This window comes from Andrena cerasifolii, chromosome 5, assembly GCF_050908995.1.
Source record: "Andrena cerasifolii isolate SP2316 chromosome 5, iyAndCera1_principal, whole genome shotgun sequence".
NCBI classification, from domain to species: Eukaryota; Metazoa; Arthropoda; class Insecta; order Hymenoptera; family Andrenidae; genus Andrena; species Andrena cerasifolii.
This window is the reverse complement of record NC_135122.1, coordinates 9947221-9974853: the sequence shown is the minus strand read 5'-3', so window position 1 is coordinate 9974853 and position 27633 is coordinate 9947221. Positions and strand designations below refer to the sequence as shown.

At 48.6% G+C, this 27633-nt stretch overlaps 2 protein-coding genes and 1 long non-coding RNA gene across 6 annotated transcripts; 2 read left to right on the top strand and 1 right to left on the bottom strand.

Annotated features, from left to right (window-relative positions):
- The first annotated feature begins 99 nt into the window (after window positions 1-99).
- LOC143368808 (uncharacterized) lies at window positions 100-27581 on the top strand. Of its 4 annotated transcripts, none has more exons than XM_076811892.1 (13): window positions 100-678; window positions 3869-4871; window positions 5663-6550; window positions 21060-21238; window positions 21322-21538; window positions 21648-21898; window positions 21987-22210; window positions 22287-22443; window positions 22548-22828; window positions 22905-23036; window positions 24932-25159; window positions 25228-25425; window positions 25803-27581. In XM_076811892.1, exons 1-13 carry the CDS (start codon window positions 636-638, stop codon window positions 26628-26630), a joined length of 4629 nt encoding a protein of 1542 aa, XP_076668007.1. In that variant the 5' UTR covers window positions 100-635; the 3' UTR covers window positions 26631-27581. The 4 variants fall into 4 exon arrangements, with proteins under 4 accessions (XP_076668007.1, XP_076668008.1, XP_076668009.1 ...); XM_076811893.1 differs by having other exon boundaries at window positions 101-1169; XM_076811894.1 differs by lacking the exon at window positions 100-678 and adding an exon at window positions 1212-1284.
- LOC143368817 (uncharacterized) lies at window positions 1165-3833 on the bottom strand. Its single transcript, XR_013085294.1, has 3 exons — window positions 3543-3833; window positions 2384-3013; window positions 1165-2059 (listed from the first exon to the last, which is right to left on the bottom strand). It is a non-coding gene; the product is annotated as an uncharacterized LOC143368817 (long non-coding RNA).
- On the top strand, window positions 23108-24968 carry LOC143368815 (TNF receptor-associated factor 5-like). The gene has a single exon (XM_076811913.1). It carries the CDS (start codon window positions 23376-23378, stop codon window positions 24795-24797), a length of 1422 nt encoding a protein of 473 aa, XP_076668028.1. The 5' UTR covers window positions 23108-23375; the 3' UTR covers window positions 24798-24968.
- Window positions 27582-27633: the final 52 nt, after the last annotated feature.

Here is a 27633-nt window from a genome sequence, read left to right as displayed (position 1 = left end):
GTAAGCACGCACACACCGATACACACCAAAGATCGGCAGTGAATTGGTGAATGCACGCATCGGGCTCTCCTTGCCGACGTTCGTTCTTTCTCAGTGCGTGCCTTACGCGGACACCGTGAAGTGTATCTACTCGTTTCGTATGATTTTCGTGCCGTATTGTAGCGAACAATTCGTTGGAGCTCTCAGACAAAGACGCGAAAGTATAGAGGGGATAAGAGAGCGCGCGAGAGAGACGAATACGTGCCCTTTAAAATCACGTAGATCGAGGAACGAACGTTGTAGGTTCGATGGCTACAATCCTGCTATCGAAATCACGCGAGTGCCCCGTCTAATTTTTCGAGCGACGGCGTCAACCAGTGCCAAGAATAACGGAGCTCGCGAATGCAAAATGGAACTGCAACTTATTTAAAGAGAGAATCGCGTAAGATTCGCGAAACAAGCGGATCGTTATCGATTTTGAATCGGTGATGCGGTAGAAGTGGATTCAGAGATGGATGGATCACTACCTAGTCTCCCTTTCAACTATACGACGAGATAGTGGAAATTCCGTCGCTTCGAGGTGGAATCGAACCATCCGGACAATTTGAACACGAGTGCCCTTTCAGAGCCGCGTAACGAACGCCTACTTTTCACTGATGGATAAAAAGAATCATGATCCACGGGGAAAAGCCATTGCGAGTGAGCAGAATAAAACTTTCTTTCTGTTTTAATAGGCGCGCTCGCGGCCAAGTGGGCTCGCAATATTTTTAGATGGCGTTATGCTCGGTGTCGATCGGTTCAAGAATTTTAGAGAGTCACCGTTGCATCTCGGGGAACGTAGATCGCTTGCAGCCGTTCGATCACGTACTCGTGCATGTAAATACAGATTTTCGTACGGTAAAATGGCGTAGGTGAAAGAAAGAAACGGCACACCCCTAATATTATACGTATACACGTAACTGCCGTGATCCGCGCGAACAACTCGGTCGATCATGAGTGAAGTAATTTGACTTTTAATCTATTAAACCCGGTCTTTACGAGTATATCTGTGCCTCCGATGATATTGAGTCAAGAAATGAAATCTCTTATCACCGGCAGCGCTGAATATTGCGCGATCAGCTTTAGTGGAACCACTGGAGTCCCGATTTCTGGATATTGTGGTTAGAGGAGTGGATCAAGAGGAAACGAAGGTACGTCTGCCAGTATTTATTATGTGGAGCGTGTACACGGTAATGTGATAATGTAGAACAGTTTCATACGTAACGTTTCAGTTTAAAAATAGAAGCTGGCTGCAAGTATCCAAAAGTAAGCTGGCCTTCGAACGCGTAACGATACTATCGATAGTCATCGCGTTTCTTATCGTGCATTATCAACGGAAAAGTGAAAGAATCTCTGGCGCAGAATAATAATTGTGTATACAAGTGTTTTCTCTGGCCATGATCCTGCGCTCTGTTCCTCATCATTGATGTCTCCACGCAAAGAATCGAATACCATAAATGAAATGCGGTCGGAATGTTCCAGAGCAGATAAGATAAATTTACAGGATGATGAATTCATCCGGGCTAAAGACTGGAAAGCAATGCGCATATTTCGATTAATCGGCTCGTACGAATCACCTAAGTAGTACCTACGTGTCATGCTTACAATTAGAGGGTACTTAGTTATTTATCGTAGCTCTGTATTATACAATTTGCACAAAGGCGTGAGATTGAAGTCGGGTAGCTACTTGAAAAGCGACGCCCCGAACGAGAAAAGTTTATTTGCGCTTTCTATCGTTGTATTTTTCGGACACCACCCAGCGTTAATATTTCACGATGTCGATTAGCTGGAAGCCTTGTAAGAATATTCCGGAGGGGCTGTCCTGGGTCGTGATTCACGAATGAGCTATGTAGAGCCGTTGCCAGCTGAGAAGGTCCGGTTACTGGTTTACCTGTTACCTGGGCAAGTGTGCTGGCAACGGGCTGCTCTTGACGTATCGACCGTCACAGTGTCGCTCGATTTCTATCAAAACTTACGGTATGCCGGATTCCCCAAAACTGCCTACCTACTTCGTTTTCGCGTGCGCCGTGCTTGTCCATTACTAGAACATGTACAGTGACATGGCCACCGCGTTTACCCATGCATTTGCGAACGCTATTCGTAGGCATCGAGGCAGGAATCATTTAAGGGTACAACGATAGAGAGACAACGTTCTCTCTTGTTTGTAAGTGCCGAGGCAAATGAATCAATTAACGAGTGAGTCATACACTCTGCAAACTTCGGTACGACCGCGACGCGACTTGTAAATTTTGACGATCGGATTAAGCTAGCCCCCTCCCCGGGCATTGTTTTAGTAAATTAATGTTCATTATTAAAGGTTCGTTGAGAACCATTTCAGAGGTAGAAACTACTCAATGATGCTTACTTTAATTCTTTGCACAGGTTTCAATGTTTCTTGCCTTCTGCTCTACTTTCCGTCCATTATAAATCCCTTTTCCGATACGATGGGATTAAGGGTTCAACAAACCCTGGAGCCTCGCGCCTAGCACAGCAAATTCCATTGATCTCGTCGACAATAAAGCGGGGAGTCGTCGTGTTATCGTCGCTAGGTGACTGTTTCACTACATAGCTAGTAATCCTCTACCGAGTAAGATCATTACATCAGACCATCGCGTTACTATCGTAATCGAATGAATTTAAGAGTATCATCGTCGACAGAGAACATTCTAATATTAAATTTTCCGCTCTGCGTACTTATTATGCCCTTATTGCGTTTATAGAGTCTCTATCGATCAGCAGATCTTCCGGATGCGTCCTACACGAATGATTCAAGCTCGCAAATTGTCTTTAGCACCGCGTCGTTAATAGTTGCTAATAATAAGACACGTCGACGAAGCTGCGGCTTATTTTCCTCGATTGTCCGCCATTCACACGTGCTTCTTTCTACCGTACAGTTCAACTCTGCTTTAAATCGGTAATTATCAGAGCATGGCATCCGTATGGATTTTTCGTAACCTTCTTCGATACTTTCCAAACGGTGAGTCGACCGCTATATCTTCCTCGGTGGCAGGGTTCAGCATTATTCCACTAAATTATTCTTCGACTAACCTTTGAATAAAAATTTCGAATACAGTGAAGTTATTCGAGAATAACGAATAAACTTTTAGTCGACTAAATTTATATTCGATTAAATTTTTATTCGTTATTCGTTTCTCGTTATTCGTTATTCGAAGGACCACCGCGGCGACTAAGCATCACGAATAAGCCGCTTTGGCTCGAGTAGCTACACTCGTAAAAGTGTTCCCCTTGCCTCTAGATACCCCCCTCGGCCCGGCCGAAGGCCGTGGGCCTCGGGACCCGAGCCGTAGCGGCTCGTGTTCTGACCCCCGCTTATTCGTGTCGCTTTAGTCGCCACAACAGTCCTTCGAATAACGAATAACGATTAAAAATTTATTCGTTATTCTCGAATAACTTCACTGTATTCGAAATTTTTATTCGAGTTCATTCGGATAAAAATGTAGTCGAATAAAGTGTAGTCGAGTAAAAATGTAGTCGAATAAAAATTTATTCGACTAATGCCCAACTCTGCTCGGTGGTTCCCGCGAATGGCTAGAAAAACGGGCGCAGAATCGGTCGTGAATCGCGATCGGGATCGCATTGGGATATGACGGGAATCATCCGCGGCCGGGTCACGCGAATGTGGGACAGGTTCAGACGGTCGGCGGTGGAGAGAAAAACTGTCGGCCGGCCCACTTTGCCCGTGGCACGATGCTAGATCCTAGGCACCTAGAGCTTCGAAGCAGAACCAGACCTCGCTTCCTCGAATCGAAAGATAATTAATGAAGATGTAGGAAAATAATTAAGGAATACACGTAGCAGAGTAACGAGCGTTTTGATTTTCCCGTTCCAGGAGTTAACCAGCGCAAAATGACATCGAGCGAGGACGGCGATCTGATCGACCTCGGGAACGACGTGTGCGTGCCGCGGGTGGCGGCTCAGGAATCATTGCCCGACGAGCTGGAGCACCTTCTCGACGTGTGTCCGCCGAAGTTGGAGCAAACGCTGTCGCTGACCAGGAAGCAGGAGCAAGTGCAGAGCGTGAGCGACAACGGGGACGTATTGGTGACGCTGGGCCACGACCAGGTGGTGCCGATTCGAAAGAGGATCGACGTCGTCTCGTCCGACACGATAAAGAGAGTCCGCGACATTACCAGAAACTTGGAACCAGTTATACGGAAGACCTGCGCCGATATTAACGAGGAGCACCAAGACACGGTCGACCATGGGAGCGCGCCGAATCGCGCGGATGTACGTCGGTGCGGCTCGGAGAAGCGCGAGGACGAAACGTTCGAGGCGCGGCAAATCAGCGACGCGTTCAATTTCCTCGCTGAACACGACGACGCCGAGGACCAGCTCGAACCTGGTTACGATCGTTGCGACGAGCTCGGGGACTCCCTAAGTGGATCGGTGTCGTTCGCGCGTTCCGAAAACGACGATTTGCTAAATCACCATCGCGGTTCGCTGCAAACTTTAAATTGGCAGGCATCGGACAACTCGTTCGCTCGGAAGGAGGACGCCGATTTGGATAATCCGGCTTTCGAATTGTCCTCCGACTCGGACCATTTCCGCGAAAGCATAAAGAGGAAGATCAAGTCCGCTTCCGTAGATCGCGAGCTCGAAGCAGACAACAAGACAAATATGAAGGAACGTCGCGACGAAGGGGCGTTTGCTCGAGCCCTCGGAAGAGGATCGTTTCAGCGCGTCCACCGTAAATCTTGGACCGAAGGAATTAGTCTGAAGACCGTGCCCAAGGACGCTATTCCTCAGTTCCACAGGTCCTCCAGTTCGGGAGAGTACAACTGCGAGGCGTCGACTTCTAATGCTGTTCATCGGCAATCCAGTTTCATTTCGAGGTACGAGGGGCGACTGATTAGACCTTGCTAACATTCCAGTTTCAATGTTTCGTCCCTGAGTGCGGAAACTGCTTGTACGTTCGCGGTTTCAATTAGAGAGTCGTGGGCAACGCTAGAGTCGTAGTTATGAAAAACGCGATAGGAAGAACAAACACAAGTCCGGTAAGCGTGTCGAGTTAATGTAGTGTAAAGGGCGAAGAGAGTCGCCCGAGCTGAATCACGGTTTTACAAGCGGAAACGGAGGTGAAGGGTCAGCCGTTCTTTCGATAGCTTGGCCATTTTCATTCGTGTTGTTGCCAGTAGGAATGATAGTCGATAGGCGGATGTAAGGGGTACTGGCGCGGCGGTGTTCACGGGGATCAGATGGAAGGGTGGAAGAAAGCTTTTGAGGCTGCGGTCTCGCCTCGGATCCCATAGGGGCATTTGTTGCGCGACAAAAGTGGTCTGCACTGTCTGCAGGCGGAAGTAGCGGCAGGAGACTGGAGAGTCGTGCGCGAGAAGCGTGGATTGAAGTTGACTTGGCGTCAAGCAGAACCCTCAAGTGGCACGTGCAGCCACGCCTGAGAAACAAAGGATTGTCGCTTAGAACTTTCGCTGCACGAGCCGTAGGTCGCGGCTGTTCATTTGGGGAGCGATTTCTTTTCAGCGGGAAAACCGCGGGGTGTCCAATCGGGCCGAGTACCTTTACCGGGCTAACAAAGTAGCTCTTAATTATTTCAGCCTATATAATTGATTGTTGGAAAGCGAGGAATTGCTATTGAGACGGTAACGATCTCGTTTGTTGTTTACAGCTTATCGGCGGAGGAGGGGTCGTCGGTGAGCCCGGAGGATGGTTGTTCGGAGTGTTCGGAAGTGGACTGGTCGTGGTTAGAGGAAGTGGAGTGCTCGCGACCCACGGAAACATCGTTAGCACCCGTTGCGGTTGACGCGGTTCGGGAGAACACCGAACCATACCGGGGAGGGAGTACATCCCCCACCAATGAGAATTCAAGGCGCAGGCGCGGCCGTGAGCATCGTGCTACCGATGCGGGCTGCAGTGCCGCGATGTCCGTCTCCGGGACGGCAAAGTCCCTAGTTGTTGGTGGTTCGCCGAGATGGTCCCCCTCCGACCCGCTGCCCGATCTCAACGCGGGGGACAACAATCGCGACGAAGCGGTGCGTTGTAACGCGATCAACGAACCCGTCCACCGGGAGACCCGCGACAATGCAACCGCCGTGGTTAATTCATGGGTCAGGGCCTCCATGAGACGTTTACGGCACTTGAGACTACCGGAAGGTGCCGAGCGGCAACGCGCCGCCGATTTGAACAACCGCCGCGGCGCCATAGTGTCCGCGCCAAACTCTCTGCCGGACATTGCTCTGATCGCGCCGGAGATCCTAGCCGCGCAGACAAACGGCACTTCCGGCACCCTCCTTAGGCCGTCCAGTGCTCCCGTCCGGAATGTCAACGGTTCCAACTTGGTACCCCCGCGAACAGCCGGCCGGCAACCTAGGGGAAGTCGATCTCAAGGAAGCAGGAGTCGCGAGCTATCCTCCAGGCAGAGCAGCGTCCTGTCCACAGCCACGGCCAGTGACACAACCACTTCGGGGACCACGACGTGCTCCAGCTCTTTCGGCGGTGCTTCCACGAGTCCACCTTCCAGCACGGTCACCAGCCCGCAGCGTATCGCTTCCAGACGGTGAGTCCCCCATTTCTTTTAACATTTCCACCGATCCCGTTCGCTCGTCAACTTCTCCCTGGATCAAACATTTATACCAGGGCACTGAACCTACGGTTCTCGGCAACTGTTATCTTAAATCGTTTTGCATCGTTTTTTTCTGTTTGCAGGGCAATTAAACGATCGTTAAACCCAGAAATCGCGCGTTTGGTCCTCTCGCGTTCAATCCTATTACCACACTCGCCGGAAACGAGAATTGGCTTAACGAGTTGCTTGTTTGCTGCTGGTGGTTGCTCATCCATAGCTTGACACCGCTCGCGCCTCGGATCCCTCTTACGCAAACCGTCGATACAGTTCGTGGGCAAGGTGTTAGGAAATTAATCCAGAAACTTACTCCCACAAGGGGAGGGATTGCGCTGATACGTGTATCCAAGTAGCGTTACCTACACCGTTTAACGGACAAATCCGTGCATACCGAGTCACTCTTGCAGTCGAAATGTACGCGTGTCAGGAATAATTTACAATGGATGTTGCGACAACTCTAGATAGCGTCGTTGCACCGGTTGGTTATGCGCACTCCTTTGCACTTCCGCCTGCGGGGTGACACGCTTCGCGCAACGCGTTACGACGTGCGCCTAACCTTCGGATGAAACTCAGTTTCCTTCGCGTACTAATCACATCAATTAATCACATCTCCCCCTCCCCGATGCACGAAGCATCGAGGGTCGATACAACCCTAAATTATTCGTTGCGCTGTCAAAGCCGAGAATAGCGAACCGCCACTAATTCCACGCGCATCGATTGCTCGAGCACGCGAAATTACCTTTGCCCTATTCTTATTTCCACAATGTTCATAGTATCTGCACAAACGTACAGGAATGCTCTTGTTTCTCGGCTACATCAGAATCTACATACACCCTGGTACGTCGAGGTGGTCGAACTGTTACCGTATTCGTGAGAAAACAGTAGACGTTGTTGCGTGCGATTCGATCGTGTCCGTAAAGGGTCGATGATCTCGATCGCTCCGAGATTGTTTCGCCGTCGATGAACCGTGTAACCTGTTGCGCAATCCACAATCTAGCGTCGCGGAGCACGATCTCCGGACGGAGAAGTCGGAACAAGTCCCTTCTACGCGTCTCCGACGGCGACGTGAGAAAACTTCTCGTCGAGCTGCGCGTAAAGCGCCCTGCACTCCAGCCTTCTTCCAATATTTCCTGTAAACGATTTACAATAGCGCGGATGCTTTATAGTCGACGATCTAAGATTCCAAAGGCATTCGAACTGACACCATGCTTTCCCGAGCACGCCGGCCAACACTTCGCAATGCGGTGTTTTGTAATCACCTGCCGCAGTAGTTCCGTTGCATTACTTTTGATAAACGATCGATAAAAGGGAGGGCCAGAGTCAGCTGACGCCACCGTACTCGATAACGCCTTACGCTTATGAATTTCTCTGTCAACGAGACCGTCACTCTACGTAGCCACTTTTCTTCCATTTACCGCCCCTAATGTCTCCAATATCTCTGATACCTGAACGCGCGCGCTGCGCTGACCGGGAGAGATTAGCGTCTCGCCGGATAGTCCGGCCGGTTTGCGGCCGAGTGGATGGAACGGTTTCTCTCTCAATGAGCAGATCAGGCGGCGCGTTTCTCGGTGTCGTAGACCTGGCTTCGCCGATTAACCGGCTGATGTACACACGCTTCTTGCGAATCGAGAAAGTTCAAAGAAACGATCGTTTCCCGAACCGTGACCGTCGGCGTATCCGTGCCCCGATGATGGCACGCCCACCTTTCTTTCATTCAGCTCTATCGTGCACGCACCGTTGCCGTAAACGGCCATTCTTTTCTCCTTTGTCGTAATAGTTACAATCGCCTCCTCTACTTTCGATACCCATTTCCATGCTCAATACTTCTCAGGCTAGGTAGAGCGTCTAGCCTACCAGAAGGAAGGTCTCGGGATCTGAAATTGAGTTCTCCGTGCGACTCGCATTTAGATATACGCGTACTTACTTGTGGAGATTGTAACCTTTTACCATATTACTAATATATTCGAGAGAGTAGGAGTACACCCGTGTTTCCCTACTCTTGTATGTAAATAGGAGTACGACGCGTAATTGCCTCGATCTTCGAACAATGAGAGTGGTTTTTGGGTCAGCTGTAATACGGGAACGCGCGGCTCCAGGTCAACGGTACTGTCCGATGTAGCTCCCTTAACGGTATACGGGTGTAATAATCGCGTTTTCATTCTCTCGGAGGTTTCACCATTGATAACAGATTTTCACTAAACGTCCACAGAGATTTCCGAGTCTAATACCGTGTTTGGAAAGTTTCTATAGAGAAAAAAGAAATTCACTGCTTTTGCCGTTTGCGCGCCTTAATCGTCTTCTTTTGAGAATTGTACAGGGAATTTTGATTCGGCAATGGCAGTACGATATATTTTGAGAGGAACGCGTGGTCAGCGGTTGCATTAGAGTGGCGTACACGTGCAACACCAACATTTCTTCTTATTGATTATTTCCCAAGCGAAGCCGTTGCCTTTGTTCGAGTTCACCTCGGCAGCCGAGCATCAGGTATTCGTAACACCGACACCAATTCCTTCGTACGCTCTAACGATTTTTTCTTATCAACAAGGGCGAGCTAAACACTGCAGCATTGCAACTGTTCGCTAGAACTAACTATGCTTCGTTTTTTTCCTCGAGCATTTCTTGGCGTTTTGAAAGGTATCTCGCGTACAAAATGCAAACGTAAATATTCGCATCGCATTGTAGAAAATTCTGTTCACTTCGCTCGTCTGCTAGCGAAGGTAAAAATTGAACGAAGCACAGTGGACTGTATAAAGGAAAGTGTATGAAAATCTCCATCGCGGTGAATCTAAAATTCTCGTAAGATCCGATGTGGAAGTCAGATAGAAAGATTCATCGTAGTTAACGAGTGGGCAACCGGTTTCTCTCACCCTTGGTCCTCCAGCCGTGTCTTTCGTTACGCGAACTTTCCCCGAGGATATTAAAAAGCCTTTTCGGCTTTGGCTTTCGGTGGCGTTTCTCTCGCGGCAGAAGCGTAGAGGGCTGTGCAAAGCTGGGGGCCCTTCGAATGTTTGAACGGAGGAGCACATGTGCGCGCGGGAATTCGATACGATTATAAAGCTGCGCCTGGCAGTGTATTCGGAGAAAGTTGGGAACACGAAGCGGTTCGAGCCAATTACAGAAGTTTGACAAGCGCTATTGTTCGAGCGCGATGAACTTCCTTCTGTCACGTTTCCGTGCCAGCGGGAATCACTTTGCCGGATTGAATAATCGACTGTATGCCATCACGTGAAAAAGTTCCGTAGAATTGTCGCTGGGTAACATCTCTTGCCACGGCAATCCGTACGTTCGATAATGGCGAGTAAGTAGAGCGAGACCGAACGGGGGTACAAGTCTTGGAGCCTTAGGAACGTCTTAAACGCGTGTGTTTTTTTTCTAGACTCCAGAGCTCTAGGATTCTAGAACTCCGGACGATAATATCTGCTTCGAAATAAAAGACGCGCCTGCCGCGTTAAACTTTAGAAAGCGGGTGTCTTCGACACTCTCCACGAGGTTGACACTTCAGTCGTCGATTCGTGGTGTATTGAATCAAGTAATCCGCCCGTTGTAGTTCAGTGGCGCACCCAGAGGGAGGTCTGGCACCCCCCAAACAAGGGGCTTTGTAAGAAGAAAGGAGAACTGGATTCTTTATCCTTTAAATAAATTTCTCCAACTACCTAATGAATTTTATTGAATTTGGATTGAAAATATTTGTATCCCTTCAACTCGGCTACCCCGAGGATTAAATCCTGAGTGCGCCGCTGTTGTAGTTTATATTAGAATTGAAGCGCCAATAAGTGAGAAGTCATTGTGTCGTTCTTAGCGATAGGGGCCCCGTCCGTGGCACGGTGGGCCTTTGTTAGAAGTTAGAAGGAAAGTCGTGTCCCGTCTGCCGAAAGCTATCAGTTCGATCGCATTCGCCCGTGTGATTTGTAGGTGCTGCATGTAGGTCGGCTATTCACTGTTCCATTGCGCATTAGTCATGCAACGCGTGCATATGTAACTTAGCCGTGACGGAAGAAGCGTGCGCGCGTTAAGTTGAGGTTGTACGATATTTGGTTGGATGCGCGGTCAATGATCGTCTCGCTGTGGATAAAGAATGGTAAGGCCGCTTGAACTCTGTTCTGATTGGATGGCAATTTGGGTTAAAGCGCGAAGCGGAGCGTACTGTTATTGAGAAGGTGCTTTTCAATTTCAAGCGGCTTGGGTAGGCTAGACGTTCGGATCGGCGCGGCGATGCACACACCCGCGTCGCATAATAAGTGCATCGGGGCTTGGCAAGTATGGGCGTGCACGTTTACTTCCCTTTCTCTCTTTTGCTTCTCCTCTCCTCTCCTCTCTTTGTCGCTCTGGTGGCGATGTAGCGGCCAGAGTGCGTGGCTCCGGTCCACCTTCCTACGCACTATCATTGCCCGCCACACGTTGGATGCAACTGCACATTACGTGTCTTGTACGCACAGCCGCGCAATGAATACGTAACGACGGCCGAAATTCCGGATCCAATTGCTAGTCGTGAAATGGTAGGTACTCCCATGTACGACTAGTGACTACTTCCCACCGATAGGATACTTTCTTTTACGCGAATCGTTTGGGCAACGTCGCTAACACGTCCCACAATCCGTGCACGCTGGTGGCGCGAAAATAGCCCATTTCCGCGTGAATTCATCTCGCGACACGAACAGAAATTAAAACTGTTCCCTGGAGAAGCGGAGTATGTAATCGCAATTTCCGTGCTCGTGAATCCTATTAGGTCCAAGCCCCGAGGATATAATCACGAAATACCGTTAAAAAGGCACCGGAGGTGTCCTGGTAGGTACCGTAAACTGGGGTGACTTTGCCCACTTTTCAACTTCAAATAACTCTTTTAGCACTCCTAGTGTATTAAATTTTTTTTTTTTGAAAAATACTATTATACGGTAGATGGCGTGTAGATTTAAATAGGCTTTTAAAAAAATTCTTTACTTAAACGTACGCTTTTAAAATGCCAAAAATATGGTGGGCAAAGTTACCCGCTCGGTTGGGCTGTCTTTGCCCACGTGAAATTTTTCAGTGAAAACATGCCTAAAATTCATTGTTGAGTTATGATTTAGCAATCGTTCTTATTCTAATGGATACATAAGACTAGTATTATCAAAACATGTTTTAAAAATTTTTTTAAAAAAGCCGAAATGTCGTCGCTGAATGTATGTTTGTTTCTTCAAACTATTGGCTTCTCCTCCGACGCCGAAAAACATGTCTGTGCCCCCCATTTTTTGACGAATAAACCCCTGAACTTATTGCCGAGAGTTTTCCGGGGAATCTTATAAACTTCGGCGGCTTTTCTCCCCGACAAACCTTCTTCCGCCATTGCTTTTAACGCCAGCTCTAATTTTTTGTCGGAATAATTTCGGTATGACCGACTTCCAAGCTTAGGTTTATAAACTCTCGGCATCTCCTACAAAAAAAGATAAAATATGTGGATCATATCAAATATTTAGCATTGTGCAACAATTTTGTACGAGATTCTAAGGTTTATTTTCTCTCAACAGCACAAACTTCGGAGATCACAAAATTCACTTGGAAACAAACTTTTATTTATGTAATTTTATACTCCGACTGAAAAATTACCATATGATTGAATTCGCTATTGGTTTTTTCGTTTGACCTTGGACAAATTATTGCTATCGATTACAAAACGCCATATGTTCTAATTACTTCACAATAAAATAAAATAAAGTTTCTCCGAAAAGTGGGCAAAGTCACCGCAGTTTACGGTACGCGAGAAAGCATTTGGCACTGTCCGAAAAGAATTGGCCCTCGCGAAACGATTAGACGATTACAGAGGCGCGTCTCCTTCCGTTGACGCATAATTATCGGGTGTGGTTTCAGTAGCACTTTGGGAAATGATTGCTCGGTGGGATAGATACCCAGGCTGCTCCCTTCGGGGACTTTAATTACTTGATAGCCGCGCGCGTTCATAAACCGAACTTTATGGCGCGAGTGCGTCGTGATCGAAAGCAAAGAGCAGCGAGTCAGTGGCCGCGTAATTACGCGAATGCAAGAAGCGGCGAAGCGAAATTTAATGACCGCCCCGCGGTAATTATTATAGTTGCTTTCGTGTGCGCTACGACCGAAACAGAGCGGTCGGGTATCAATAATGTTGCACATCGGCGTGCCTTGTGCACAACATTCTATTAGCACCGATGCGCCGTGTCTGTTATCTTCCTACGCGACTCGAAATCATGCATCAGGGGCTTTGAACGTTGCTGTAGAAATGCAAACAAAAAACCTACACGCGATCGTTAGGATGATCTCGATGGACACGGCTAGTTTCGTAATTAGAAGGCGATCATTGATACGAATAGTCAGCTTTCAGTTAATCTGATTTAAATACAGTCAACGCGCGATCGCCTGTGTTACGTGTGGCTTTCGGTTCTGCTGGTCTTATTTATATTGGGCGATCGTACAGAGCATTCAATCTTACAGACGTGAGCCGTGGAAATTTTTCTGCGGTGGAAAACGAGACGAAACTGAGACGAAAGTCGTCTCGTGCCTGGCTTTTGCGGTATCACCGTCTCGTGCACGACCAATGAAGAAACTTGAAATGGAATTTCTCGCTGCAACGAATTCTAACGAGTTGCAAGTTGTATCGTATCGCGTTGACTGCATATAGGTAGATAGGTGCATGGATGGAGTCGCGCACAGGAGGTTGACGAGAAGGCCACGAATGTGTTTCGCCCGTTTCTGTCCCACGAGCGCACAATTTGCCCGAAATCGTGGCCAAACCTAATATCTTCAAATCTAAGCTAAATTGTTGAAATAAATTACAATAGTATGACTCTAGAAAGCTATTCGTGTACTTTTTTAATGCAAGGTTTCGATTTAAACCATTATAATATTTTCAAAACATTCAATTATACATGTATACTTTTATAATTACATAAAACACATTCTACGTGATATTTAATCGCACACAATGACTGTTATAATAAAATGTTTTTAACTTAAGAATTAGGAAATGTCGACAAAATTAATATTTACAAATGTGCGATAGGACTGGGAAGGTCGCAGATTGTCGCAGCTAATTTCAATCAGAACTCCCCCCGTGACCTTTAAACTTTACTTTTAAAAAGAAACCGAAGTTTGATCTCGCTTGATACGCGACTATTCGCTCGAAGAAAGAAAAAGATATACAGCTCTTATATTTTTATCCGCCACAGCTGCAGAAATATTTCAGAAACAATACAATTAATGTAAATACAAATTTATCTAGGGCGAGGGGTAATAACATAATTTGTAATTTTAGCTGACAACAAATTTCTAACGCTATTAAGTTTGAAGTTGCATAACTCTTAGAAAATTACAGATTAGATATTGATTTTCATGGAAAAACATGCTCTGATATTTTATGAATCAAGCGCAATTCACAGATGTTTAAAATAAAAAAGAAATCTTGTTTACTTTTGGTCATTGAGGTGGGAGGCGCGAGGGTAGTAATAAATTACGCGCCTTAATAAAACTCAACAAAGAGTACTGTTTATTTGAATATGTAACACAAAAAAACTTCTCTGGAGAAAAGTTGTCGAGCGGACGAAAAGCACAATCGCTCAAGACGCTTACTTCTAACCGAATGAGTCGTCAAGTCGACGATCAAGTTCGGGAAAAATTGGGATCAAAAATCGGGAAAAACCCCGAGTTCTGAGACAGGGGTGGTTTCGTCGCTTGGGAAAGTCGAAAGGCCACGAATCCTTCAGTTGAACTTTATTACCCTATATCAGGTCGCCTTCTGCTCCGCTCGAAATCCAACGCTACGCACGCTGCATTGATTTCGGGCGAATTCGCCACTGTGGAGCGTCCGACTTATACGGAACTCGATACGCAATAACGCCTCGTGGCGTTCAGCATGAATGACATTCGCTTCTGTCGGCACGGTGTCGTCTTGATTTGCAACACACCGGCTTGTTGCTCGAAAACAAACGGCGAACGCATTGTCACGTTTCCTTGCTCCAATTGCATGACACCGCGCGTCGCGTCGCGGCTCGGCGCATCATGTGGGTCATCGTACCACTTGTATTTACCGAGCATTTTCCTCCACGTTGCAGGCACCGTGTTGCGTCAAGCTTTTCGGCTCGTACGTGCCGCCGGGACGTAATTTCACTGCGAACAATTTTCATTGTACCGCGTCGGGGTTTTCGTCCTCCATTCTTCGGTCGCATGCGACGAGAAACGGTGGGAAATTAGTGACTAGCGTATGTACGTTCGGAGCTAACCGTTCTCACTTTGCCGGTTGCATACAAAGAAAAAACTTACGAAACTGAAACGCACCTAGACGATCCTCATCGAAGGCATTGCAACACGCCTTGCTCGTCTTTGAGTGTGATTCTACCCACCAACTGGTAGAGTGCTAGCGCATAACGGACCCTCGGACTTACCGTTCATACTTGCTTGTCCGCTCGTCATAGTTGCGTGAATCACATCGTTCAACGATCCCCGCGAATTCGTGATCCCATGATTTCCCAAAGCAGCTTCGGTTTCTGCGAGTCGATGATCCATCGAGTGTACACGTAAAAAGCAATGTACTCAGCGAGAGCTTAAGGAGGTTCCGGTCTAGAGCCCATAAAAATAGGTGATCTTTAGGAATTAATTAAAGGAAAACTACTGTATATAATTTAATGGGACTTTTTGCGTTGTATTAAGGATGTCTTAAGTTATAGAAATATATTTTTTGTTTTATAATTAATCATTGCAGACGGCACTGGGGAGTCGTTAAAGTCGAGGTGCCAAAAAATTTGTCCAAATCGGTGGGACCTATATCTCCAAAAGTTATTATTCGATTCGATTGAAACTTTTTTTATTTTGAAGAATATACTTTTGGCTGGGGGAGGGGGGCGAAAAATTACAAAAATGTCATTTATTTACAAAATAACGACACCTGAAGTTTGAAATCACTTTTTCCCTATATTGTTCTTCCTTTCAACGCCTTTAAAAAATATAAATTGTCATTTTTTTGTATTTTTTCTGGTTTCCTCCCTAGCCAGAAGTATATTTTTCAAAATAAAAAAAGTTTCAGTCGAATCGAATAATAACTTTTGGAGATACAGGTCCCACCGATTTTGAGAACACTGTTTCGAGAAAAACGCGTTTAAAGTTTTACGTGAGCGCCGAGTGGCCGGTTGTTACCCATGCATTTGTCGCTACTCAAATGCCTATAACTTCTGGAATTTTACGAATTTCAACAAATCCTTTTGAACACTTATCCCTAAAAGGTTGAAGATTCGAAAAATGAAACAAACAAAATCTCGATTTTTAGACCCGAACCTCCCCTTAAGACAGCAGCGCACCCGAGGGCATTTCATTTGCTCGCTTCTCTGCATATTGGGACATGGGGACTCGTCGGAACGACCACGGGAAATCTCTTTTTCGTACCTACAGTTGACGCGAAACGGCGAGCCACGATACGCTATAAATAAAGTTTGCGATACACTTGCACGCCGGTCGCCGATGCATTTGCATCGCCATCGGTTGCAGCGCGTGCAAGCGTTCACCTCCTGCATTCGCTGCTGCCCTGATACCGCGTCGCAGCTGCACCGAGCTATCGGCTCATTGTTTTCCGCGTGACAACAAAGGAGACAGCATCCGACTGGAGATTGCGAACAAAGTGTCTGCGATGCCAAGGTCTACAGCTCTGTCGAAAGACCGTCGTCCCGATCCTTCTCCCGAACGATTAATCAACCGCTGCTTTCTCAATCCGATCCGCTTCGTCCTGTCGTAGTCCGCAGTTCTCCGTTTCATAATACCGTGATGCGCGATCGCGTTGCCCGAACGAAACCAACAACTACACCTGCCGCGTAAACATCTTCGGGCCGCAATTTGCAGCTCAGCGAGCTAATCGTTTCCCTGTAGCGTCGCGGAGGACGCGAGCCGTCGAAAACAGAGTCGGTTACTCACGACAGCGATTCACTACTTTGCCTCTAAACGCGCCAAGGTGTAGAGGCGCGGAAAGAGTAGCTACATTACCCACGAAATCGGTAGTTCACGCCACTCCGCGAGGCAGTTTCGGCTAAAGCAGCCGAGGTGAACGTACCGGTGAGCCGTCCAGCGGCGGATCGATTAACAGTCGGTCGGAAATTTGAGTAACCGGCGCGGACGGGGATGTCGTTGGCGGCGATCGATGACGGGCGATCGTAGCACCTGACGAGCTCCTGGACGAGCGATCGAGCGCGTGAGCGTTTCACGTGCACTCTTCTGCCTTGCTCGTCACGTGACTCTAACCAGGTACAGTTATACATCGGCTTCAGAGGGATTCTACGTAGATATGCGCGGTTCACCGGGAATAGCGTGGCCAGTACGGGGCAGGCCGTTGGAAGCGCGAACGATCGTGGAATCTTCAAGGTTCGTCCCCGGTAACGCGACACGCTGTTGTGCCAGGGACCAGTGAAAAACGCTCGGCTGCTCGATTGTTCGTGGATCGATCGAGACGCGGCACGTAACGTCCCTAGCCGTTGCGAAGGTGAGGCGGTCACCAACTGTCTGCACTGTTTCTTTTTTTTTTTTTTTTTTCGTTTTACCTGCCTACCTGCCAGACACGAGAGGCGGAGTTGCGGACGTTGCGTTGCACGGCGCGCGCGATAATTCGCTGGGATGGCGATGCTGCGCGAATCTAAGCTCGCGGCGAAATTAAGAGGAACGAGGCACGTTCGCGTGGCTGTCTGCGAACCGACGATGGTCGTCCAAGGATTACGCCCGGAGCGTCGTATTAGTCGTTCTTAGATCTCGGCGAGCGTAGGTTGCCTTAACCGCGCAATCGATCGTCGCACAGAGAGGCCACGTGCCCGAGTAAAAAGCTCCGACTTGTTCGCGCAGTGCGAGGACTCTACCGGGCCGGAAATCTGCCGCAGCTTTTCCAAACTACCTGTGCACCGGATTACGCGCTTCTCGGGAAAACAGTTGAACGAACGGCGACTCCTGGTGACGGAGAATCTACGTGCTCCGCGAATCGGCCACGAGCCACCTGGCTGGTAAGCTCGGCTTGGAAATATTTTGGCAGGGCACGCGCTGTGCCACGAACGAGGAAGGACTTCTGAACGGAAAGTTGCTGGAGTTGCGCGGGACTGGTACCGCCGACTGCCTTTGGAAAACGAAGAAACGCGCGGGTACAAAAAGAGCAGAGACGAGACGAAGCGACGCACGGGTTCGCGCGAACGTGAAAACAGGCCGAGAAACCGATCCTACGGTCGGGACAATAGACCAGTGACGAGCGAAGCCGCGAAGTCCTCTCCAGAAAGCGAGAGGACCGGAAACGTACGGTTTTGAAATTCGATTGTTCTTAGCTCGTTAAAGCCATGGCGGCGGAACCTTGAAGCCACCGTCGAGAACTGTTATTTCGCACGAGTCTCTTTTCCACCGCAATTTCGCCCGAGTCTCGTTAACGTCCGAAGTTGATCGCGGATTCGTTATAGAGAAGGAGACGATAAAGTTCCAAGGGAAACAGTACGGGTGGTTGACCCGTTGCCCGTGCCGGTTGTATTAGCCATTACTATCAGTGAATGAGTGTTCCTGGAAGGAAGTTGGGGCAATAGAAGCGATCGTAGGAAGAGGAAAATCGATAGACAAACGTGGAAACGGAGGGTCATTGACGTTGTTGGCGTGACATGTGTTCAGGATGAACCACGATCCAGCGATCTGCCGCCAGTACTTTTACTGTAGTCAACGTAGGCATCGTATCAGGTATCGATCATACGAATTCACACTGTTTCAAGCAGTTTAAACGGTTCAGCGATCCTCTCTCGTTCGCTACACGCAGCAGCAGAGGCGAGTAGCCTTCCAAGGGCTTGGAGGTTTGAATAGACGAACGTGGGAAAATTCGAAAATTCACGGCGATTGCCGCGGAGTTAGTCGCAGATATATATTTTACTCGCCCAAGTCCAAACACCCTACCAGCTACGTTCGATCGCGTTAACCGATTACCGTCACGATTATTTTTACTCGTTACGAGATCTCTGTCGATTGCTTTCAACGACAGATTTAACCTTTTTCGATCTTGCCGATCACCGATGACTCGTTTCCCTTGAGAAATCGAGTCAAGTCCGGACCCTGGAGCTAAGCAGTTGTGCGATCAAGGCTCCGAAACTGTCCGTAGTCGGTTTACTCGTAGGGAAGGTAGGAAGGCGACGCGATGATCGTTTCAAATGGGTGCTCGATCGCTGCCGACAAATTCGAATCAAGGTTGTCAAATCCGTCGTCTGGCTGGTGCGAACCAGCCGGTTCAGTAGAATTATCGCGTCATCGATACCGTCTAACTCGAGCCAGCTCGATCTTCATTCGAGCATTATTTAAAGTACACTTAGCATCGCGCAGCGGCTGACGTAACAGCGCTTGAAACACCTCCCACTCGAACGTGCTTCTGCTAGGTACTATGTGCTCGAGCATTATGGGAAAGATTTGCCAGCAGTTGTCGGAGAAACTTGTAATATAAGGACCGACGAATACGTCCTCGGCTCGATCGACGCGGAATCGGCTGCTGGGCCGTATAAACGCGGCCGGAGCACGATCTCGCGCGTCGCGTTCGTTCCCACGATCCGATTCCAATCCCAATTGCATCGCCCTCTAAGCCGCCACTCCGCTCCTATGCTTCCCTAGCGTTATTAGAAGCGCAAAATTTCATCTCGGAGGCAACGCTCATTACGCTCGCGTGCGTGATTCATTTAATGGGAATCAAGAAAACACGCATAATTTCCGGGTAAAGTCCATTGGCTACGCAGCTCTCTTCACTTCGCGCTTACGATCTATCATCTATCGCATACGTCGCGAGCATATCGCGCCTATCTCAAGGCTGAAACCGAGCGTTTATTCGCAAATGCTTCGTGCTCGGCGCGCAAATATTTGTCTTCTTTCGGGACCCCGCGTCCACGCCAAGGCCCACCGTCAATTCCACCGGTAAACATTTCTTCGGCCGTCGAAGGCAAACTGCTGTTGCTTGATATACTTGCGTACTCCCTGTACAGGTACGTACGAACGCGTGCGAGTGCCTCGGTCGCTCGACTTTCCAGCAACCGAACCTCGAGACAGTTTCTGATTCCGAGACTTGCCGTTTGGCTCGCTCCCGAGGAGCAAGCATTTCCCGTGTAGAAGTACTCGTTGCCATTGAGCCTTGCCTCCCCTTGACACTACCTAACTAATCCTCGTCCAATTTGACGCGTTTCGCCTTGGGGAACTCATGCTCAATTACAGATAAGCCGCGTAACCGTCGACCAATTATCCTGCCGCAAGTACGGCACAGATGATGCACGCTGCTGTCCTTAAAGAAAGAAACCGTTCTGCTCTGTCGCCGTGTTTCTCCACAGTAATTTCGCCCATCCAATGGCAACTCGGACTCCAGCCCGAGAAGGGAGAAAAACGTGGAGCAATCGATCGGCTATCGCGTGGAATCTACGGTTCGCGTGCCTCGAATCGCGTGCACTATTATGGGGCGGAGGTACCGCGGTCATTAGAAGCTAGGAGCGGTCAGTTTATCGATTAATCGATAAGACATCTTGTTTCTGTTGCCGGCATTTCTAGCCAGCCTTCGTGTTTTCGGGGCTCGAGCCCCGCCGTTTGACGTCAGCGGCGAGTTCCGCGGCGCAGTGTCCTCCACGTTTCACGTAGTAAATTCCCGATGTACCTTCCGTTCGCTCCGAGCTGGCATGAAATAAAAACGGAGCAGAACGGTTTACCCGCGGCGGAAGAGGTTTCCACGCTGGCCGGCGAGATAGCGCGCGGTAATAAGGATTCGTTATCCGGGATCGACGGAGATCCTCGCATTTATACGCGTATGAATAATTCAGGATCGGTCGTCTAAAACGTCAGACGGGCCGCGAGATCGGTGCAGCGAAGGCGGCGACAGGCGACGTACTAAGTTTCCGTATTCTTCCAGCAAAACAAGGTCGCGCCGCGCGTTTAAGCAGGATCCACGTAGGAGGGCTCGGCCCCTCTTTAAGTATTCGCCTCTCTATCCGTGATAACGGTACCGCGCTGATTCCCCATCTGTTATCGGCACTCTGCCGTCAGATCCTGTGCCTTCTGCTCTCTGCGATTCGCCTCTCCGTTTCCTCGTAACGTCGAGTAGTCGCCTGGACATCGCGTTCCTCGCAACCTTGAAGAGAGTGGGACAAGCGGATCCAAGTTTGGGAAACGATGATGCAGGCTTGCCGCAACGCGGTCCCGACCGACCGTGAATTTACTTCGGCAATAGTGACAAACGCGGTGCAATTACGTTCGACCCAGTTTAACCACAGATCGATACGACCTCCGGCTTGATTACTTTACACTCTTATCGGGAATCGATGGGCACGCGTCGGCATGAGTAGCGCAGCGTGTACCTCGTGTGTTTCACGTCGCCTTACTGCCGTTTAGGTACCTTTTATTTTCACGAGCAGCGGCCCGCGTTGGGTTGGACCGATGCACTGCCTTTACCGTGTCGTTCGTCTAATGTTTCTGCTTCACTTTTCTGCAGAATATGCGAACGGCAAAGGGACGTGGACAGGGACGAGGACAGAGGCGAAGACGAGGACGAGGATGCAAATCCATTGGGGAAGTGGCCTCACGCGCTTAGTCCCGCCTTGGCGTGCCTCAGCTGCACCCTTGGTCTCTTTAATATAAGTAGATTCTCTATCCTTAGCATACAATTCGGAGGTGAGTACGGGCCGTGGGCGGCGGGGAGGTGGGTCGGTTAGTCTGGGACTAATGAGCCGTAACTCCGTTTTCTCTCTTTCCAGCAAATTTCATTGTACAGTTCCTGATTTTATCTCTGGTATTGGGCATTCCACTGTTGACGTTGCACATGTGCCTGGGTCAAAGATTAGCGGCTGGTTCCGTGGATATGTGGAAGATTTCGCCCCTGTTTCAGGGTGTCGGTATCGCTCTCTTGACTGCACAAGCGTTTATCGGCATCTACAGCATCGTCGGGGTGTCCTGGATGTTCGTGTACTTTAGGTACGTTGCCTCGGTTCCCCTTTCGCGGGGCTGCGATTCGGGGGAATAGTGTCCCCAGCTCTCGGAGACGTTCGACAAGCATTGCAAGGAGTTTCCTCTGCCTTTACAGGGACTCGTTTATAACGAAGCAGGACAAGTACCGGTGGGCAGAACCGTTTTCCTTGTACAGAGAGGACAAGCCTGCGCAGAATACTAGCACCATGTACAAACTGTACGAAACAGTGCCGGATTACTTCAGCGGAGTCGTGTTGCAGAGACACCATTTAAACGAATCGAACTCCGGCGTCGTGACGTTAAAGTTTCAAGTGGCTTTCAACTTGGCCGTCGTTTGGATGATCGTGTTCGTTTCGTTGAGCAAAGGTATTCGATTAAACGAGTCGAGGTTTACTGTAGCAGGTACCTACTTACGCTTGCGCCGTATCGGTTTGACATTCGACTATCGTTTCAGGACTAAGATCGTACGGGAAAGTAGTGTACGTATTCACGTTGGTGCCTGTGTTTGGTACGTTAGTGCTCTGCACGAAACTGCTCGGCTTGACACCGCCGGGTTCCATAGATCAGCTCTTTCCTGCCACCGTCTGGGCCGAGTTCTTCATTAACGGGAAATCATGGCTGGCAGCATCCATCGAAGTTTTCCTCACCTGGGGGCTACTCGGCGCGGCTGCTATGCAGGTAATTGCCGCGCAGGATGCCACGCGAACCTCTGCGTATTTCATTAGCTACTGATAATTCTCCCCCGGTTTTCCAGATTGCAGCCCATAACAAGCACAAGCATCTTCTACAGCGGGACACCAGCCTCGTGATCGTGCTGACCATCGTGGTCCTACTTCTCGCGGCTTTTCTGGCCAACACTTGCGTACAGATCCTCAGACACCACGGATACATTTACATTCCGAGCTCGTTCGGTAAGTGGGGCGTTCGCTATCGCTAAATATTTCCAGCGCACTGCTCTCGCCTCTATGTGTCGTCAGCCCTAACCACCTCTATAGATAGCGCGCTTCCATTTCAGAAAGAATATCGTCTTACGTGTTTATGAGGCCCGTGAACCAGCCAGCCCCGCCGGGATTTAGCAGCACGCCGGAAAGATTTATGGCCCACGCGTCGTTTATCGTCGGGGAGCGCGTGACGCGTCCCGGCGCGGACATCAACGTCGAATCTGGTTATCAAGTGTTAAGGCTCTCCACCGAATTGGTCCCCGCGACGCTGGCATTACTGGGCACCGAGCAAGTGTCGCCATTCTGGGCGGTGCTGTTCTACTTCATCCTCATTCTATTTGGAATAGCTCAACAGGTATGCGATGTAATATCCCAGCCCGTGAAATAGAAGTTGTTAGTGGAACACGTGCGTGCAATTTCTCATATTACAGCTAGCGATATGGCACTGCGTGATAACTGGTATCATGGCTATCAATACAAAAATGATGAAACTCTGGGAAACTACCATCACCTTCTTCAGCTGCGCTTGTGCTTACATATTAGGTTTACCCATGGCCACGGAGGTAAATAGAAGTTTTAATGATCTTTCTTTCTGTACAGTGGCGATTCGTATGGTAGCCTACGAAACATTTCTTTTAGACGTCTGTTGAAACATACGCGTACAGATAGTTGTAACTATCCTCGGCGCAGCTAACGGTCTTACTATCGGCACACATGGCAGATAACGCGTGCGTTCTGTTTGAAATACTGTTGTATGATTCACGGTGAATCGGTGTTGGTCCTCTCTTATCAGACAGGCCCGGCAACATTTTATTTACTCCGATAAGGATTACCAGGCTGGGCGCTAACTTGATTAACCGTTTCTATCAGTATCGCGAGAGGCACCGTGGCTGAATCGAAAAATGAGTAATCGCGTGAATTCTGTGATACGCCGTAGCGTGCCTTGCTATTTCTGCAACGAGTTTCTCGAGGAAAGACACCTCCCCGACCACATGAAACACTGTGGGTCGGTTTTAGAAGAATGTACCTTCAAGTGTGGGGTTTACGTGCCCCGGAAAAACATGGAGGAACATCGAAGGGCGTGCGAGAGGAACAGCTCTAAACGGAACAGTCAGATAAAGGAGGTCCAGGATTCGTTGTGGAGGGACAAGGTATTCTCCACGCTGACGCTGCTCCGTTCTGCGATAAACAACGAAGAAATGGAACGCAGGAGCCTGCAGGATAGATTAGCTCAGTGTCTGAGGTTGCTCTACTCCCAGCAAGACTCGATCGACGCACTGCGATCGCAAGTTACGGAAACGGCAGAGGACCGTCGGCGATACGATGCGTTGTTGAGCCAGAGATTGGACGACATGGAATTCACTTGCGACAGCATGAAGCAACGTACCAGTTTATATTTCCAAGAAATCTCGGAACAGTTGAACCACCTAACGGTCGAGCTAACCGAGGAGCAGAATAAACACGACGAAGTGCTGGGTAATTGGTGCATAGAGCTAAAAGATCTGAAGGCTTTTCTGGCGCAAGAGAGCGTACACGTGACTGGGATGTGGCAAGAGCAGCAACAGTTGATTCACGATCTCAAGCTGGAACTGGAAATGAGGTGCAAGAGCTCGAAGGAATCGATGACGCAGCAGAAAGAGCTGACTGAAAGGGTGAACGCTATCGAAGAGGAAATAAAGAAACACTCGGCGATCGTCGCCGACCAAGGGAGCAATATTAAAGGATTGAAATTTCAGACGAAAGAGAATCTGAAGTATCTGGAGGAGCTGGTACAGGAGAGCTCTAGATCTAATATGTCGGAGTTTGTCGAGTGCCAATGCGAGCGCGAGTGCTTCGATCGTTTCCCGACTAACGGCAGGCTCCTATGGCGGATCGACCGTTACAAGGAAAAGATGACCGACGCGAAGGAAAACGGCTGCTCGATTTACAGTCCGAGATTCTTTAATAAAGAGTATGGGTATACGCTGAGGATGGAGGTATATCTGAACGGTATAGGGCAGTGGAAAGACCGACACGTTATCGGCTGCCTGCGCGTGGAACACGGGAAGTGGGATCCGCTGCTGGATTGGCCTTGCATACTCAAAGCCACTGTTACGTTGAGAAATCAAGAGAATCCCGCGAACGATGTAAAAAAGCTCGTGAAGGCTGTTGGCCATGATAAGACTAACCCTGAGAATGTGGACAAAGAATCAGGAATTTATATGTTTATCCCGCACACGACTCTGACGCGATACTCTGGATACGTAATGAACGACGCGTTATTTTTGGACATCCAAGTGAGGGATATAAAAACGAGTGCATCCACGCCATTGCTCGCGTCGTGAACTATCTATTCACACTTAAGAACAGTAGAAATTATTGTGCTGTACACCGGATAGTAAATTAGCGCAGCAATCGACCAAAGTTGAATAAACGAACGTAGAAAGTTTTATAAATGTTTTAATCCATCTATTTGCAGCTGGGCATACACGTCGTGTATTATCTGGACTACACGATGGGTGGTTCATGGTGGATAATGATCCTATACTTGGTGCAAGTCGGTGCTGTGTTCGCGGTGCGAGGACGTCCGCATAGCGGTGAAGCGGTGGTCGCTGAATTGTTCCCACCGACCGGTCGATGTCTCAGACACTGGGCTGGCCCCCTCCTGTCGTTCACGTGGAACGTCGTACTGCCGGTCATTCTTATGGTATGTTCTCGTTGAAGAGGTGTGCGTGGAAGATCGATAGAAGAAAATGATTCATTTTACGTCGACAGGTACTTAGCATCACGGTTTTCAAGAACGCCGGCTTTCGCGAGCTTTACTCTTATCGGCGAACTACCAGAGATTACTGGGCTATATGGGCAAGGCAACTTGGAGCGGCTATTCAACTGATACCAATATTAACTATACCGGCGGTGGCTATTATACAGACCTGCCGATACTTGAACAACGGTCCACCAGACATATTTGATGTAAGAATTCTAATAAGTTTCTCCAAACTGATAGTATGTATTAGGGGGTACATATTACGTTGGCGTGTACTAATGCTTTAATCTATTAAATCCTATCGTATTCTTAATCTCTCTTGCTAACATGCTAACATTAATTATTAACACGAACCACTCGTTTGTTCTGTTTGTGCTAACGTTAGAACAATCAAGTGGAAGTTAATGTAAATCACTGCGAGCAGTGTAACGGCGTAAGTTCTCGTTTTTAACCAGATCACCCTTGGCACCTGTTTCGTTGCTTTCACGCAGACATGCTTACAGACTAACAAACTGCCGCGCTTCTCGTCTTATCCGCGAATGATCAGTCGTATGTTAAAATTGGTGAAATCTCGATTTCACAGAGAATTCAACTGCTGTATCGGCCGTTTTTGGAGCCGAACGGTCCACGGGACGGTCAAACGCACATCGGGAACGACACGAGTACCAGTATCCACGGCAACGGCATCGTGACCGCGACTACGGAGGTACCGTTCGAGGATCCTCCACCAAAGTACACACCACCGCCGAGTTACACCACGGCGACGGGAGCAAGGATAGCGAAGATGTTGCGGCAGAGTTTCCGGAGAAGCGTGAGACGGATAGCGAACGTGCTCGGGGAGAGCAGCGCGCCGCGACAGAGGCCCGCGTTACAACCACCGCCCCCCGATTACGCTACCGTCCTCGTCGAGATGAACCAGGGCAGACAGACGCAGGACGTGGCGATTCACGTGACCGAAGCGAGGACAGAGGTGTCTGTCACGAGCACGCGGAACAACGGAATGGAAAGGCATAGGCCTAACACGATCGACAGAACAACGAGAATCGGCAGCAGCACGGTCGGGTGCTCGATCGAGCGAACGCATTCGACCCTAGATAGGACCCGGCGACACCCCTGCACCGCCTCGTCCAGCAGCTCGAACCTGACCGCGGTCGATGTCGCGAATTTACTTCGCAGTAGCATTAGAAGAGGGACTGCACGAACCCAACAGTCCCTCCGTAGAAGCTTTTGCCACGACGAGCCGACGGCGGCGGCCTCTGTCGAGAATCTAGTCGAGGCCGCTGCGCCGATCGGCGAAGAGTCCTTGGTCCTGCCGAAGGACGTGTCTCTAGTCTCCACTGAACAGGCTAACGATAATAGCGACGATAAAAAGACTGCCGTGGGAACGGACGATTCCGTTTCTGTGATATAGACTGTGTCCCTTTCAGTTTTGCGGAAGAGGAAAAGCCCAACGACGATTGCATCGCACGATGAGCTGTTGTACTCATTTCCTTTCGATTTCCATCTTATCGGGCTTATTCATCGTACAAACTATCTTCTTCGTTTCTGATCATCGATTTCGCTAATCCGCGCAGAGCTGTGCCACGAAACACCGGACAGGATCGAGAAAGTAATCTTATCGCTTAGACTGAATTCAGTATTTTCTTCTTAATCTCGTCATAGGGCGGAGGAATAATCGCATAATCTCATCGTCTTTTTCTCTCTTGATTTTTTCGTATTTATCGATAATGGTAAAGAGTGAAACGTACCACAAACGCGTTTCGCGCTCACGGCTGTAAGCAACGATTATTTCGCGCGCGTTCGAAATCCATTAGACGTTTAACTCGCCTCGAACCAGTGTAATGTGTATGCAATGTGTATGTCATGAATGATTCCGGCATTCTTATACTCGAGACTGTGCAGATGAAACGTGTCGATGTAATATACTGCTATAGTCTCCTGGTAGTTTTAACGTATTCTTGTACATAGTACTTTAACGAGTTACTCTAAAATGAATTTGCTTGTTCAGCATTCTATTCATTATCCGTAATGGCCGATTTACGTTGCTACCACTACTGTGTATAGTCCGTCCAGCGTCCATCGAAGCCTGTACTGTAATCTCTGGCCGATGGTCGTAAAAATAAATTGCGGCGTTCGTGTATGTACCAGATCTAAGAACGCGACGAAATTTACGTCGCAGTGAAAATTTTACGCCACACTATATACGCAGTACGAGTAAAAAGAATGGATGTAAGATATGTATTGTTATTTACGTGATTACGTAGCCTATATAGTGCCGCAAATATTCTAATAATATTTCATAAATGTAACTGCTATACCTGGTATTATGGACCATAATAAAGTTTTTATGTTCTTTTATAAATCGCGACCGGTTTTGTAACGTTCGATGTGAAACGACAAGATAAAAATCTGAT